The 13,927-nt window shown below is 42.8% G+C and overlaps 2 protein-coding genes across 3 annotated transcripts; one reads left to right on the forward strand and one right to left on the reverse strand.

The window, feature by feature from the left end:
• Positions 1 to 2,885: 2,885 nt before the first annotated feature.
• eif3d (eukaryotic translation initiation factor 3, subunit D) lies at positions 2,886 to 8,688 on the reverse strand. Its single transcript, XM_060868786.1, has 15 exons — positions 8,552 to 8,688; positions 6,363 to 6,488; positions 6,093 to 6,138; positions 5,805 to 5,941; positions 5,549 to 5,707; positions 5,243 to 5,364; positions 4,938 to 5,070; positions 4,701 to 4,848; positions 4,489 to 4,619; positions 4,309 to 4,394; positions 3,941 to 4,070; positions 3,707 to 3,849; positions 3,424 to 3,616; positions 3,181 to 3,274; positions 2,886 to 3,002 (listed from the first exon to the last, which is right to left on the reverse strand). Exons 2-15 carry the CDS (start codon positions 6,483 to 6,485, stop codon positions 2,989 to 2,991), a joined length of 1,659 nt encoding a protein of 552 aa, XP_060724769.1. The 5' UTR covers positions 6,486 to 6,488; positions 8,552 to 8,688; the 3' UTR covers positions 2,886 to 2,988.
• An 18-nt stretch (positions 8,689 to 8,706) lies between these two features.
• Positions 8,707 to 13,519, forward strand: LOC132844904 (protein CutA homolog). Of its 2 annotated transcripts, XM_060868787.1 has the most exons (7): positions 8,707 to 8,865; positions 10,266 to 10,331; positions 10,974 to 11,122; positions 11,308 to 11,367; positions 11,567 to 11,612; positions 11,710 to 11,759; positions 13,125 to 13,519. In XM_060868787.1, exons 2-7 carry the CDS (start codon positions 10,269 to 10,271, stop codon positions 13,222 to 13,224), a joined length of 468 nt encoding a protein of 155 aa, XP_060724770.1. In that variant the 5' UTR covers positions 8,707 to 8,865; positions 10,266 to 10,268; the 3' UTR covers positions 13,225 to 13,519. The 2 variants fall into 2 exon arrangements, with proteins under 2 accessions (XP_060724770.1, XP_060724771.1); XM_060868788.1 differs by lacking the exon at positions 10,266 to 10,331 and having other exon boundaries at positions 8,728 to 8,865.
• The last annotated feature ends 408 nt before the right edge of the window (positions 13,520 to 13,927 follow it).

Here is a 13,927-nt window from a genome sequence, read left to right on the forward strand (position 1 = left end):
TCACACTTAAGAGCTTGACTTCATTTGCTAATCATCTTTACATGAGCTTGATCATCAGAACATGAACGTTGAGTATGTCCCGAAGTTTAGGAATGGTATGAAGTAATATAATGCTTGATAAGAAGTAGGAAAGAGAAATCAGTGGTGCTTGATGTTGACGGTTTTCTGATCCTGGGATGCTTTTCTGTGCACCACGGATGTACAGAGTGGATATTTTGAGTTCCTGTAATCTTCCTGTCTCCTCTTACCTCGCTCATCAAAAAGGGAGAACTTCAGCTCTAGGTTCGCTGGATTTTTTTTCTTTTTTTATGTTTTATAAAACACTTAAAACACCAAGTCTGTAATTTTATAGCAGTTGGTATGTTCACCTAATAAAAAGGTCAGAGAGAGACATGTAAATACAGGTATACAGCATGCGCAGTGTTAGAAGGTGGGAAGGTGTGAATGTGCGATCAGGGGGTCAGTGTTGTTTTCCACGGGTGTGTTGGTGGCGATGAGGCTGTGAGATGCTGGCAGCAGCGGACAACAGCAAGAAACCATACAGATGTGCTGACTGCTCAGTTTCCATGGGAACCACCCCATCCCCCCTTTCTTCTTCATTCTCTCTTTCTACGTGGAGCATCAATGAATGGCTCACTTTCTTGCTCTCTTTGGTATCTTTGGTGTGTATATATACATTTATGTTTGTGTGTGTGTGTGTGTGTGTGCATGGTCCTCATCACTCAAGTTTTCTGCCCGCCTTTATTGCAAGGACAAAGATATGCTCGGGTGACTGTTAAGCATGACCGCTTTGTTCGATGCAAGCCATAAAATGTTCCTGAAATGAACTTACCGGACGCCATCGTCTGGGTTTTATGAGTCACACGGAGAGACGGACGAAGCGTGTAGATGTAGTGTGTATATCGAAACGCACATATGTGTACTCAAGGGACGTGTGGAAACGCTGGTGGCCGTGAAAACGTTCTTGGAGGAGGGGCATTTATCATGTATTTAATCAGACGAAGGAAGAAAGAGAGAGCAGGGTGAGAAGGGGAGGAGGGGTGTGTGTTATCAAACTGAGTGGCTCCTTCCTACACACACTAAATCAATATTTGTAGACTTTCAGCATGGGCAGGATGGAAGTGTTTGCATGCTCTAAAAAGATGGATACTAGCATCCATAGTGAGGATGAAGAAGGAAGGAAGAAAGAAAGAAAGAAAGAAAAAAAAAAGATGTCAAAAAGACTTTCTGGTCTTTCCTCCTGACATTTGCAATCATTTGCTTGACAAAGAACGACTGCCGAGAGTCTTTTTTTTTTTTTTTTTTGCAGTGCTGCCATGGATCAAACCCCATCCTCCAGACAAAATCCTTCTCTACCCCTGCACTCCTTCTATTCTGGAGTAGCCGAGCCCGTGGGCTCCGGGCCTGATCAGTATTCCGGGGGTAGCATCGTCTGCCTCTCTGCCTCCGCTTTATTGCACTATTTTTAACCTGCTCCCTCCTTAACCTTGACCACGGTGATTGAGAGAGGGGAAGGCTGAAACGGGAGGGGTGTGACGGATGATATTAAAGCCGAGGAATAAAGGTGGACGAAGAATAAAAAGAAAAAAAAAAGATGAGACGATCGAGGGGAGGAGGGGTTCAGCAGCGGCGATATGAAACGCTTGTGGAGAGCATGATGATGAGCTGAGCTGCATTGCTTTCTTTACTTACAGGTTCCCAGGCTGGAGGTTTGACCAGTGTTCCCAGCTCTTGCACTGGATCTCCAAGATGTTTCTTTGATTCTAAACACACCTTCCTACTCAACCAGCTCTGTAGCATGAGCTTGGGCTGAAAACTAGAAAATGCTGCACATGTTCACCAAAACCAGATCGGATAAAGTCTAGAAAAGGATCCGAGATGCATTTCTGCTCACCGTGGTTAAACCGAACATAATTTACCTCAGTGGTGGTACAGTGGGATTTCTTATTAACCCACAGCTCCCAGTTTGATCCCTTAAGCTGTGGAGTTTTCCATGTTCTGTCTCTCTGTATGTAGGTTTCCTCTTGGTTCTTCTTATCTTCCAAAAAACAAGCCAGTAGGTAAAGAAATGTATAAAAGTATGATGTGAGTAGATGTTCTGGGAAATGACCCTGACCTGGATAATAACCCAATAATCCTGATCTATACATTTTAAAACCGAACCCTCTATTTTATATAGTTACAAAAAAAAAAGTATGGTATTCGCTGAGCTATCTATCTTTTGACAGAAGTGTGTGATGATGCAATACTTTAATACGCGAGTGTATTATCCACGCAGCTCTTTTACAAAAACTAAAGCTAACTTTGGCCACCAAACATCTTGGCTGATTGGTGTAATTCCTTTAAAGGATAGTTTGGCAGGAAATCAGATTTCCTCTGAATATAGTCGGTTCTGAATTACAGCAGCGACGTTCTGACGGACGTTGGAGATAAGATCGGAATCGTTCTCGAGTTATATCAGAAAGCTACAGAATGAACTTCTTCTCAAAGCGTCGTCACCGTTCAAGGACTGAACGTATCGTTTCTAATAAAACATCTAATGATCTGAGTATTTAAAAATATCTGCTGCTGTTCATCCAGAATTTTTCCCCCTCTCTCCAGGTGTCTGTAGAGACTCAGAAAACGCATATGATTGCATTCTATAAATATATTTAGCTTCTTTAGCGTGCAGCAACCAAAAATGCGTGATAAAGAATTTACGGCTTGCTGTAGCTTACACGGACGATTGATGATTTTATATCAAAAAGCGGAAACAATCGAGTTATTTCTATTTTAGATGCTTTTTTTTTTTCTAAAGCTGGTCCCACATTGCCCTCATGAGGACAGTGTGTATGCAACAACATTCAAAGCTCGAGCTAAAATGAAAGCAGAGACAGACAGTAAAATATTGTTCAATATCATTTAATAAGCCTTGTTTAATGAATCTTTTTCTGCAGCCTTGATTGTGCCGACTTGTTTGGTCTCGTTACTCGGGTTTCCTTCGGCTTTTCAGTTCTCCTCATCTGTCCAATAAAAACAGAGCGCGCACACATGAATAAATAAACACTGATGAGCAGGTTATAAAAATAAGAATCGAGCTTTTCGATTTGTCTTCGTTGTGACGTCCATATCACCACCTCACGAACTCGTCTGTGCTACTGTTCACTGGTTTTAATCATGGCTAGCTTTTTGCCACAGTACCTTCCTCATCCTCATCTTCGTCCTCCTCTTCCTCATCCTCGTCTTCGTCTGTGCTGAAGGTTCCGTCTGGGAGGCTGTAGATACGGATCACTTGCTGTGAACGCAATCAGAGAATGAATCAGGGATACGGTGTCATGGTGTGACGAGAAACAAACATAAAACCAACCGACTGTGCCCAGAGAAATAGTGTGGAAGAAACACAAGGTGCTGAGAGGTGTGTGTGTGTGTTGTGTAGATGCTCACCTTGTTGGGGTCTTTGAGGATGAGGTACTTGCCCTCGTCCAGTTTGCGGCAGATGTCGATGACGCAGCGCAAGATGCCCCATGCGTTCTCCATGCTCAGGTTGATCTGGCTAGCAAACTCGTTGGGCTTGAATTGCTGTGTGCCCAAGATCACGTGACGTGCAGAGTCCTTCACGTGGTAGCGGGACACGTAACTGTGGTGCAAAGAAAAGGGAAATATTTTCAATGCTTTGGTGGCCTGCAGTTTGTGCTGGGATACAAAAAGGTGAGGTATCTGTTCTCACCCCAGTTTGAGGTACTCTGAGCCGGCCAGCAGGGCGCAGCAGGTCCAGCGTGCCAGTTTGTAGCTGTTGTTCTTCAGCTCGGTGGCTAACACGGCTCCTCTCTGAGAGTCCAGCTTCTGACGCCAGTCCACTCCGTTACAATACTGTGCAAATCATCAACCGTTTCAGTGTGACAAACAGGCACAAATTCACACTCGGGTCAAATAAAAATGCCCCCCCCTTTCTCATACTTACCCGTGAATCCCACTCGTTGAGAGCTTTGATGTTGATGAAGGAGAGCTCTCCGTTTGCTCCGGTCATCACTCCGTCATGCTCACAGCGCACAATCAGATCGATATCCTCCCCAAGTTTCCACCTCCGGTACCTACACACACACACACACACACACACACAGTCAATATCCTTTCCACACCTCCAGTGACAGGATCTCATTATATTATGACACGGAATTGCACAAAATTTCCATAAAAGCACCAGAAAAAGACAACAAATTGCCTACGCTCAGGAAATCCACATGCATTTGCATATTGGGAGATGTTTAACGCCAATATTCCGATACGGACCGTTTGACCTTTGTCAGAATGGGTCAGGTTTGATCTCACCTGTATGATACAGATGCCACCTCATTCTTATCTATATCCTCCTCTATGAACGGGTTGGGGTTCGGGAACTTGTGCCTGTCTCCTCCCTACATGTGTAAAAAAAGACATAAATCCACACACGTTTAATAAGCGGGATTTCACCAGGATGTGGGAGTGTAAAACAGAGCTGTAGTACGTTACCATGCGCAGACACTGCTGGCTGAAATTGTGGTTGATGTATGTGGCCTCCATGGCCAGGTTTCGTGGTGAGTTCAGCGAGTTGCCTTCATCCTGAGGGGGTTCGTTTGCCGTTTCGCTGACGGTCAGCAGATCTAATGGAAACACACACACTTGATAATCTCACTGGAGAATAATCTACCGGCTGGAAATTTCCCATCTTTCGGCGCCCTCACCGAAATCAGAGTTGTCTCTCTTGTCGAAGAAGAGCTTGTTTCCGACGCGCTGCACGATGATGTCCCAGGAGTTCACTGAGCGTGTGCAGCACATCAGCGTGGCCAGGATGGCATCGGTGGCAAACACGTTGCCCTGAGTCTTAGCCAGCTAAAAAGAGACAGATTTATGAAAGGCGTTTAATGCAGTGACTCAGTCTTTCTGTGTGTATTGCAGCAACCGAAACTAAATAACGTTACCTTACGGATGACGGGATCATCGGTGGTGGTGACAGTGTGGAAGATCCTCTTTATGCTCTTTAGAGGTTTCTCGCTGCGGGTGGTGATGCGATCGAATGCTTTATCGTAGTGTTCCAGGGCACCACAGCACTCACTGAGAGGCAGAGAGAGATACGAGAACATCAGTAACCACAACCTGGGTGTGTTCTGACAGACTTTACCAGTAAAACCACCATAAAACCAAGAAGGAAAGTGCATGGGATTTCTTTTCACCGCAGGTTTACGGCCAGAAAAGCAGTGCTGGGTCTCACTGTGTGTTCACTCACATGTCTGAAGGATCAGCCACCTCCATGTATCTCATCTTCATGAGGCGAGGGAAGTCCATCTCTTCCTTCACCTCCCAGTCACTGCGCACCTCCACTGAGGAATCCCTGGGCTTTAGCTGGGCCTACAGCCACGACAAGACATGCAACACTTAAGCACCACTAATCTTCTGAACATCATCTGCGGTTCATCAAGTAACAGTAAAAGCCTGGACCACCACCCTAGGTTAGGTTAGGCCTGATTCACTACATCCAAGGTGAAGCTCTGTAAATGTGCACCATGGCAACACTGGTGGCAAGAGAGTGTACCTGTGACTTCTGGTCCCACTTCTGCCGCACTCCAAACTGCTTCTGGAACTTCTTCTGCAGACGCATGCGATCTCTCTCCTTCTGTTTGGCGCTCTTCGGGAGAGTCTGCAGGTTGAACTGAGTGAGATTCCTGCGGTCCTTATCCCTGCGGAGGTTTCTCTGTAAACATAAGCGCAAAAGAAATAAGGCTTCTGGGCTTTGAATAATCCTTGATATAAAAGTCACGTCGTGAGAAGTTTCGGTCTGCTTCTCGTACCTGGGCGAAGCGCATGCGGTTCCTCTGGTAGGCCGATTTCTGGGTTTTGGCTGTGTCCACCAGCTGGAAGCTAGCTTCATCCTCCTCATGGAAATAAGCATACTGACTTCCTCCTCCGAACTGCGATGAGTACTTATCTGCCAGGAAAGATTAAAAATAAATAAATAAATAAAATAAAATAAAAAAAGACGATGTGCTAAATGCATTAACATAATATTCAAAAAGCACATCGTTCCAAGACAATAAGTTTATCAGATCAAGTTCTATATGACTTGGTCAGAAGCTTACTTGTGTATCTTTTATCCTGGTAGGTTGCTCCAGTCCAGTCTGCCACCTATAAACACACGGAAATAAGATGAACTGTCCAGTAAACATCTTAACCTCAAACATGTTAAGAAATAAAATGTGACTGGGTTTGCTTTTTTCAACAACGTCATGGGTTTCACCTGAAAATGTAATACTTTCACATGAATGCAAATTCTAAAGTATCAACTGATGATCATTTGTGATGGTGAGTGAGTGAGTGAGTGAGAGAGAGTGAGAGAGAGAGAAACAGACCTTGCCCAGGCGGTCCCCTTTGCTGAACGGTTGGTACGGCATGTCCTTAAACTTCTCAGGAACTGCACAGGGACCCCATCCTGAGGGGTTATCCTGAATCACCGGGGCCAGGAACTTTGCCATGGTCTTCACACACAACCCGACACACAAAGAAAACAAATACAGGCGGTTTGATTAGTAAACAAATCAGATAATCCCACATTATATCCTGAAAGCTTACTGAGGTAGTTTAGGTGATCTTTGAATGGCATTATGGGTAATAGAGAAAACCGTGATGCCTCGATATAATGATGCCTGATACTTTAATAAAGATTAACATAAAAGTTCAGGAGTGTGTAGGGCTCAGACTCAAATCAGCACTGCTCTCTTCACACTAGTGTGCACTTTTAAGGCACGTCAGCTTGCGCAGTGGACTAGTCATCACTGACTACACAGCATCACAGTTTAGTAGTAGCATCGGTTCACATTCAATCTATGTACACAGAGCCAGTGCACTTAATAGGGTACGTGTGCACTCAATAGGGTACATTTACGACATCTAGCAGACACACAACTGAGCAATTGAGGGTTAAGGGCCTTCCCCGGGGGCCCAGCAGTATAAATTCATGTATAACCTTTTTTTCCTCTTTATTTATACCCCAGTTAATATTACACCATAAAAACTCCTTTTAGTTTCTCATTTCTAACTCAAGTTACTTACTCTGCCCCTAAATAAGCTCATAAAATGAAAACATAGGTTACAATACTCACATTCAATCTATGTACACAGAGCCAGTGCACTTAATAGGGTACATTTACAGCATTTAGCAGACACACAACTGAGCAATTGAGGGTTAAGCGCCTTGCTCAGGGGCCCAGCAGTGGCAGCTTGGTGGATCTGGGATTTGAACTCATGACCTTCTGGTCACTCGTCCAACATCTTCACCACTAGACTACCATGTAGTGCCCTGTGTAGTGTCCCTTGTAGTAGTGTCACCATGCAGTGCCCTATGTACTGCCCCATGTAGTAGTGTCACCATGCAGTGCCCCATGTACTGCCCTATGTAGTGTTTCATGTAGTAGTGCCACCATGCAGTGCCCCATGTAGTAGTGTCACCATGCAGTGCCCCATGTACTGCCCTATGTAGTGTTTCATGTAGTAGTGCCTCATGTAGTAGTGTCACCATGAAGTGCCCTATGTAGTGTTTCATGTAGTAGTGCCCCATGTAGTAGTGTCACCATGTACTGCCCCATGTAGTAGTGTCACCATGCAGTGCCCCATGTAGTAGTGTCACCATGTACTGCCCCATGTAGTAGTGTCACCATGCAGTGCCCCATGTAGTAGTCACCATGAAGTGCCCTATTTACTGCCCTATGTAGTGTCTCATGTAGTAGTGCCCTATGTACTGCCCCATGTAGTAGTCTCACCATGTAGTGCCTCATGTAGTAGTGTCACCATGTACTGCCCCATGTAGTAGTCACCATCAAGTGCCCTATGTAGTGTCTCATGTAGTAGTGCCTTATGTAGTGTCTCATGTAGTAGTGTCACCATGAAGTGCCCTATGTAGTGTCTCATGTAGTAGTGTCACCATGTAGTGCCCTATGTAGTGTCTCATGTAGTAGTGTCACCATGTACTGCCCCATGTAGTAGTCACCATGAAGTGCCCTATGTACTGCCCCATGTAGTGTCTCATGTAGTAGTGCCCTACATAGTGCCCTTAATATTTAAACTTCTGCAGCTCCCTCCTAACCCAACAGTGTTATAGCGGTCATGTTTATCAGTATATACAGTACATTGTAGTTAGTATAATTATTTATACTAACTAATATAAATAATTAGTTTCATGTTTAACCTTTTTTCTCTTTATTTATACCCCAGTTAATATTATTACACCCTAAAAACTACTCTTAGTTTCTCATTTCTAACTCAACTTTCTTACTTTTCCCCCTAAATAAGCTCATAAAATAAAAACATACGATGCTTTTGTTTATGATTCGCAAATAATATAAAGCTGCATATTCGCTGATGACGACACACAGCGATTAGCATTAGCGGCTAACAGGAACCATGGAGTATTATGTAATAATAAGACGCTAAATCTACACATTAACATCACGAAATGACAGTTGACGATACTAAGAAACACTGAGACGTGTTTAATGTAAGATGATGTTTAAGAGAAATCAGATGTTTAAGGATTCATTAATACCTCATTAACCCAGTGAATTCTCTCCAGTCGTTCCTCAGACGCCGGCGGAAATAGGAACGTGTTACGTTATCGCAAAGCGAGTTGAACTTCCGGTTACAATATTTCCTTTTTCTTTTATTTAATTTTTTTCCCTCTGGTTCTAACGAAAATACATTTAATACCTTTAAAAAACCGTTGTTTTGTATTACCTTTAACCTGATTAAACTTTAATATTTGAAAGACTTGTTTTAAACGGAAAACGAATTTGCGACCATAATGGAATTGTTTACGGCAGTTGTTGCAAATCCGGATCTGCGTTACACCCCCTGAAAGAGGTAGGAAAAAAAAAATTAATGGTGTGCACTTTATATACAGAATATATACACATATTTCTGTTCAAAATTCTTTGTTAACTTTAAACGTATGATTGTCATAGATTAAAGGATTCGTTTATTAACCGAAATGTCTCAGAAAACATGCTTATCTTTGTTTTTTTTAGTGTTAGTTTAACACAAACCCACCTATATATAACCCATATATACATTACACATTATAGATGATATAATTAATATCTTTAATTAAGAAGTCAGCTACATAACTATAAACTTGCTTTCACGTCATCCTGGTTAACGTCACTGCAAAATAAGTAGTCAGTAGTCAGTTATTGTAATCCAGGACTGTTTCTTGTGTGTTATTAATCCACTGAATGTGTGCAAGTCTCAAACACAGCCTTGTATGCAAATCAGCCCTCAGTTTATTACTGCTGAAGGTCATGATAGGAAAATTTTACGAGAAGACGAACTTAAAAACAGGTTTGAATTCAAACTCAGAAGCTGCGGTTCAGTAAATCAAGTCAAGTCAAGAAGCTTTTATTGTCATTTCAACCATATATAGTATAGCTGTTGCAGTACACAGTGAAATGAGACAACGTTTCTCCAGGATTGTGGTGCTACATAAAACAAAAACAGGGCTCAGGGCTTAGTAAGTAGTCCTAGCCACATTAAGTGCAACTGTGCAACCTGGTTGCGATAACTTGGTTGTGATAAATTGTGATGTATCGAAGTTTATCTTTCCGGCATCAGACGATATTGATGTTGAATAAGGAACTTAACACGTGTGGGTTTCTTCAAGGGTTCTACAGTTTCCTCTCACCACACAAAAAACACGGCAGTAGGTGGATGGGTGCCTCCAAATTGTCGTTAGGTGTGAATAAGCGTTTGAATCGTGCTTTGTGTTGACATGGCGTCCCTTCTAGTGTGCATCTTTTCCTCACGTCCATTGCTCAACCTTGACTCTGACCACGATAAAGTTGTTTTTTTTTCCATGTCAACCCGTGTGTGTATATAATGTGCACATACGGCATTTGGTGGACACATTTTCCCAGAACAACTTACGTTTTTTTTTTTCATTTTTTATGCAATTGAGTATTAAGGGAACAGCAGTGGACTGTTGGGTGACCTGGGATTCAAACTTGTGGTCTTCCAATCAGTGGTCCAACACCGCGTGCCTATATCTTAAAGCTTGAAGAACCATTGTGACAAAGTCAAGTGGTTAACACTATTCAGTCGTCATCTGGTAATCTGGTGTGTGCAACAGCAGGTCCCTCAGGCATGGTATTAAAAAGCGGTTATTACACCTCACAGTGAGCACGTTACTTCCAGTCAGCAGAGAATCCTTAAACAGGGTTGTTGTGTGTCGTCCAACTTCGACTCACACTTGCATTTCGCTTGTATAGGTAATGCAGCTTGGACTGCCACCAGCAGAGACACTACAAGGAAGACTCTTAAAAGCTTTCTGTGTGGTGAGTGAGCTCTTCAGTTATCAATCTACAGGCTGAATTTTATTCAATTCATTCTCACAGAAGTTTGTGCCCTATATATGATGTGTGGTTAAGTGGTTAAGGTTATGAGTTGTCGATCGGCGGATCAGGGTTCAAGCCCCAGCACTGCAGAGCTGCCACTGTTGGGCCCTTGAGCAAGGCCCTTAACCCTCCCTGCTCTTGAAGTGCTGTATCATGACTGACCCTGTGCTCTGACTCCAACCTCCACAGTTGGGATATGTGAAGAAAGAATTTCACTGTGCTGTCATGTATATGTGACAAACTAAAGGCTTCTGGGCAAAACTGAAGATTATTTTTTTTTGCTTACTGTTTAATTTTATTGTATGAACCATCGTGTTATGTTGATTAGGTTTCTTTGGTGCTGCTTATTGTACGATGTTCTACACTCAACATCTGCCCCATTACCTTCAGTTCCACAGCCATGTTTAGCTGATGCAGCGCTTTACAAAGCTACAAGCTTAATAACCTACTAGGGTCGAGACAGGAAATGCGATCCATGATAAAAAAAATTAATTACAGTCTGCCTTTATAAATCAGCGCTATACACCGTGTTGTTATTCTGAATCAAGAAGCTTTGTGAGAAATCTTTTGTTGTTTTCTTAGACGGTGGTTCTGGGCGTGTTGATGCTCCCGCTGTTGAGGACTGTGGGATTGCGTGCGTTCTCCATGGCAACCGAAGCGTATTCCTCCGGGACTCACTCCGCAGCTTTCGTCACATGCCCCAATGACACTGTGGCCAAAGACCTGGCCAGGTAAAAACAACACTACACACACACACACACACACACACACACACACAGACACAGTATTATACATGCAGTATTTCAAATTTGGAGCTGAATACATAATATCTGATATCTAGAAATGAAATTAAACCCAAACCCTTTCACCTTGATGTAATGACCTTGGAACATTCAAGATTGTTTTCATGTTACAGAGGGATAGTGGAGAAGAAACTGGCAGCCTGTGTGAACATAGTGCCCAAAATCACATCAGTGTAAGTAACAGTTCCCAAAATGACAATCTTTTAGAAGCTTTTCCAAAATTAGTGCTTATTCATCCTATTGCTTCTCTTCTGTAGTGTGTCATAATGAGTAGAAAGTCTTCTGCTGCTTCATACCTCTGACTGCCGGCTTTTTGACTTTTTTTTTTTGGTTGTTTCTGTGTCTTTTTGACTCTCGTTTATGTTTCTCTAGATACGAATGGCAAGGAAAGATCGAAGAAGACAGTGAAGTGTTGTTGGTGAGTTTCATTCAAACTCAAACCCATTTTCAGGTCAAAACGAAACCCACGGCGTTGTCTGATACATGTTCATGTGTTCCAATGTGGTTTCTTTCAGATGATTAAGACAAGGACTACAAAGATCTCTGCTCTCGCAGAATATGTTAGGTGAGCCCGATTTATCTTTAATGAGGCAGATGTTGTTTTTTGTAATATTTTACAGTCCATCAATGCTTTTAAATAATGTTAATATAATAATAATATACATTTCACAGACCCTCTGATCATAATCTTACATGAACTATTCAGATAGTATGCTTTTTTGGTAATGATAAGATAGAGGCCACACCCCTTTCACTGAGACTGACAGACACAGAGACCGCCTCCTCCACTGAGACAGACAGACACAGAGACCACACCTCCTTCACTGAGACAGACAGACACAGAGACCACACCTCCTTCACGGAGACTGATAGACACAGAGGCCACACCCCTTTCATTGAGACTGACAGACACTAGACCACACCCCTTTCACTGAGACTGACGGACACTAGACCACACCTCCATCATTGAGACTGATAGACACAGAGACCACACCTCCTTCACGGAGACTGACAGACACTAGACCACAACCCTTCACTGAGACTGATAGACACAGAGACCACACCCCCTTCACTGAGACTGATAGACACAGAAACCACACCCCCTTCACTGAGACTGACAGAAACTAGACCACACCCCCTTCACTGAGACTGACAGACACAGAGGCCACACACCCTTCACTGAGACTGACAGACACTAGACCACACCCCTTTCACTGAGACTGACAGACACTAGACCACACCCCCTTCACTGAGACTGAAAGACACAGAGACCACACCCCTTTCACTGAGACTGACAGACACTAGACCACATCCCCTTCACTGAGACTGATAGACACTAGACCACACCCCCTTCACTGAGACTGACAGACACAGAGGCCACACCCCTTTCACTGAGACTGACAGACACTAGACCACACACCCTTCACTGAGACTGATAGACACAGAGACCACACCCCCTTCACAGAGCGCGACAGACACAGAGGCCACACCCCTTTCACTGAGACTGACAGACACTAGACCACACCCCCTTCACTGAGACTGATAGACACAGAGACCACACCCCCTTCACTGAGACTGACAGACACAGAGGCCACACCCCTTTCACTGAGACTGACAGACACTAGACCACACACCCTTCACAGAGCCCGACAGACACAGAGGCCACACCCCTTTCACTGAGACTGACAGACACAGAGAACACACCCCCTTCAATGAGACTGACAGACACAGAGGCCACACCCCTTTCACTGAATCTTGCAGACACAGAGATGTTGTTTTAATGTAGAAACAAAGAAAGAACCAAACACAGAAAGAAAAGCTGAAAATTGTCAGAAACTATTCTTTATGGTTCATGGGTTAAATCGTCAGGAGGAGATGAGAGTTCCTGTGAGATAACCGATTCAGATAATCACACATTTCTGTCCTTCAGGTCAAATCATCCGTATGAAGTGGCCGAGGTCATCAGCTTGCCCATCGATCAGGGAAACCCTCCGTACCTGAAGTGGATCGGAGACATTGTGCCTGAATAAATGAGCGAAATCACAGCCAGGAGCAACTAAAAAAAAAATCCTCACAAGATCCTGAGAAAAACATCGATCTGATTTATCTTAAATGGATAAACATCAAATTATTCAACATACTGTTCTGAAAACTTTGAGGATTCATTTTCTGTAATTTCTGTATTTTTTCTTAACTGAAAAAAAAACACCTTAATTTGCATAATGAAAATTAACACCGATTTATGATCGATGTTATTATTATGTTAATACTCCACACAAATCTGCATCCAAAGCTTAAAACCACAATAAACATACATGAAATCCATCACGAGCAACGTTCACTTAATTGCCCAAGAAAGTTAATTACAATTTAAATCTAAATTATAATTAGAACAGGATATAACAGGAAACACAAAATGATACTAAAAAAAAAAACTGTGCTTGAAGTGCTTGAAGCAGTTGTTAGTATAAAAAGAGATTGATATCTATCTTCAAATATCTGACTATGCAAAAAAAAATAAATTTTTGGCATCTGCTGTAATAAAAAAAAAAAAAAGAACATTTACATTTACAGCATTTGGCAGATGTAGTGTTAATTTCGTCAGACGAGACGAAATATGTTCGTCAACAACCTTTTTTCTCATGACTAAGACGAGACGATGACAAGACTGCACCGCTGTCCAAAAACATTTTCGTCTACAATTGTCTCTGCTTTTTCATCAGCTGTTACGCC

Source organism: Tachysurus vachellii, chromosome 4, assembly GCF_030014155.1.
Source record: "Tachysurus vachellii isolate PV-2020 chromosome 4, HZAU_Pvac_v1, whole genome shotgun sequence".
NCBI lineage: Eukaryota > Metazoa > Chordata > Actinopteri > Siluriformes > Bagridae > Tachysurus > Tachysurus vachellii.

What these genes read in the sequence shown, in the direction of transcription:
- eif3d (XM_060868786.1), bottom strand. Translation starts at nt 6,485, where the DNA reads ATGGCAAAGTTCCTGGCCCCGGTGATTCAGGATAACCCCTCAGGATGG. An exon ending in AAGGGGACCGCCTGGGCAAG is followed by an intron (nt 6,139 to 6,362) that starts GTCTGTTTCTCT and finishes GTGTGTTTATAG; the next exon opens with GTGGCAGACTGGACTGGAGC. An exon ending in TCAGAGTACCTCAAACTGGG is followed by an intron (nt 3,617 to 3,706) that starts GTGAGAACAGAT and finishes TTTGCACCACAG; the next exon opens with TTACGTGTCCCGCTACCACG.
- LOC132844904 (XM_060868787.1), top strand. Translation starts at nt 10,269, where the DNA reads ATGCAGCTTGGACTGCCACCAGCAGAGACACTACAAGGAAGACTCTTA. An exon ending in GTGGCCAAAGACCTGGCCAG is followed by an intron (nt 11,123 to 11,307) that starts GTAAAAACAACA and finishes TTCATGTTACAG; the next exon opens with AGGGATAGTGGAGAAGAAAC. An exon ending in GTGCCCAAAATCACATCAGT is followed by an intron (nt 11,368 to 11,566) that starts GTAAGTAACAGT and finishes ATGTTTCTCTAG; the next exon opens with ATACGAATGGCAAGGAAAGA.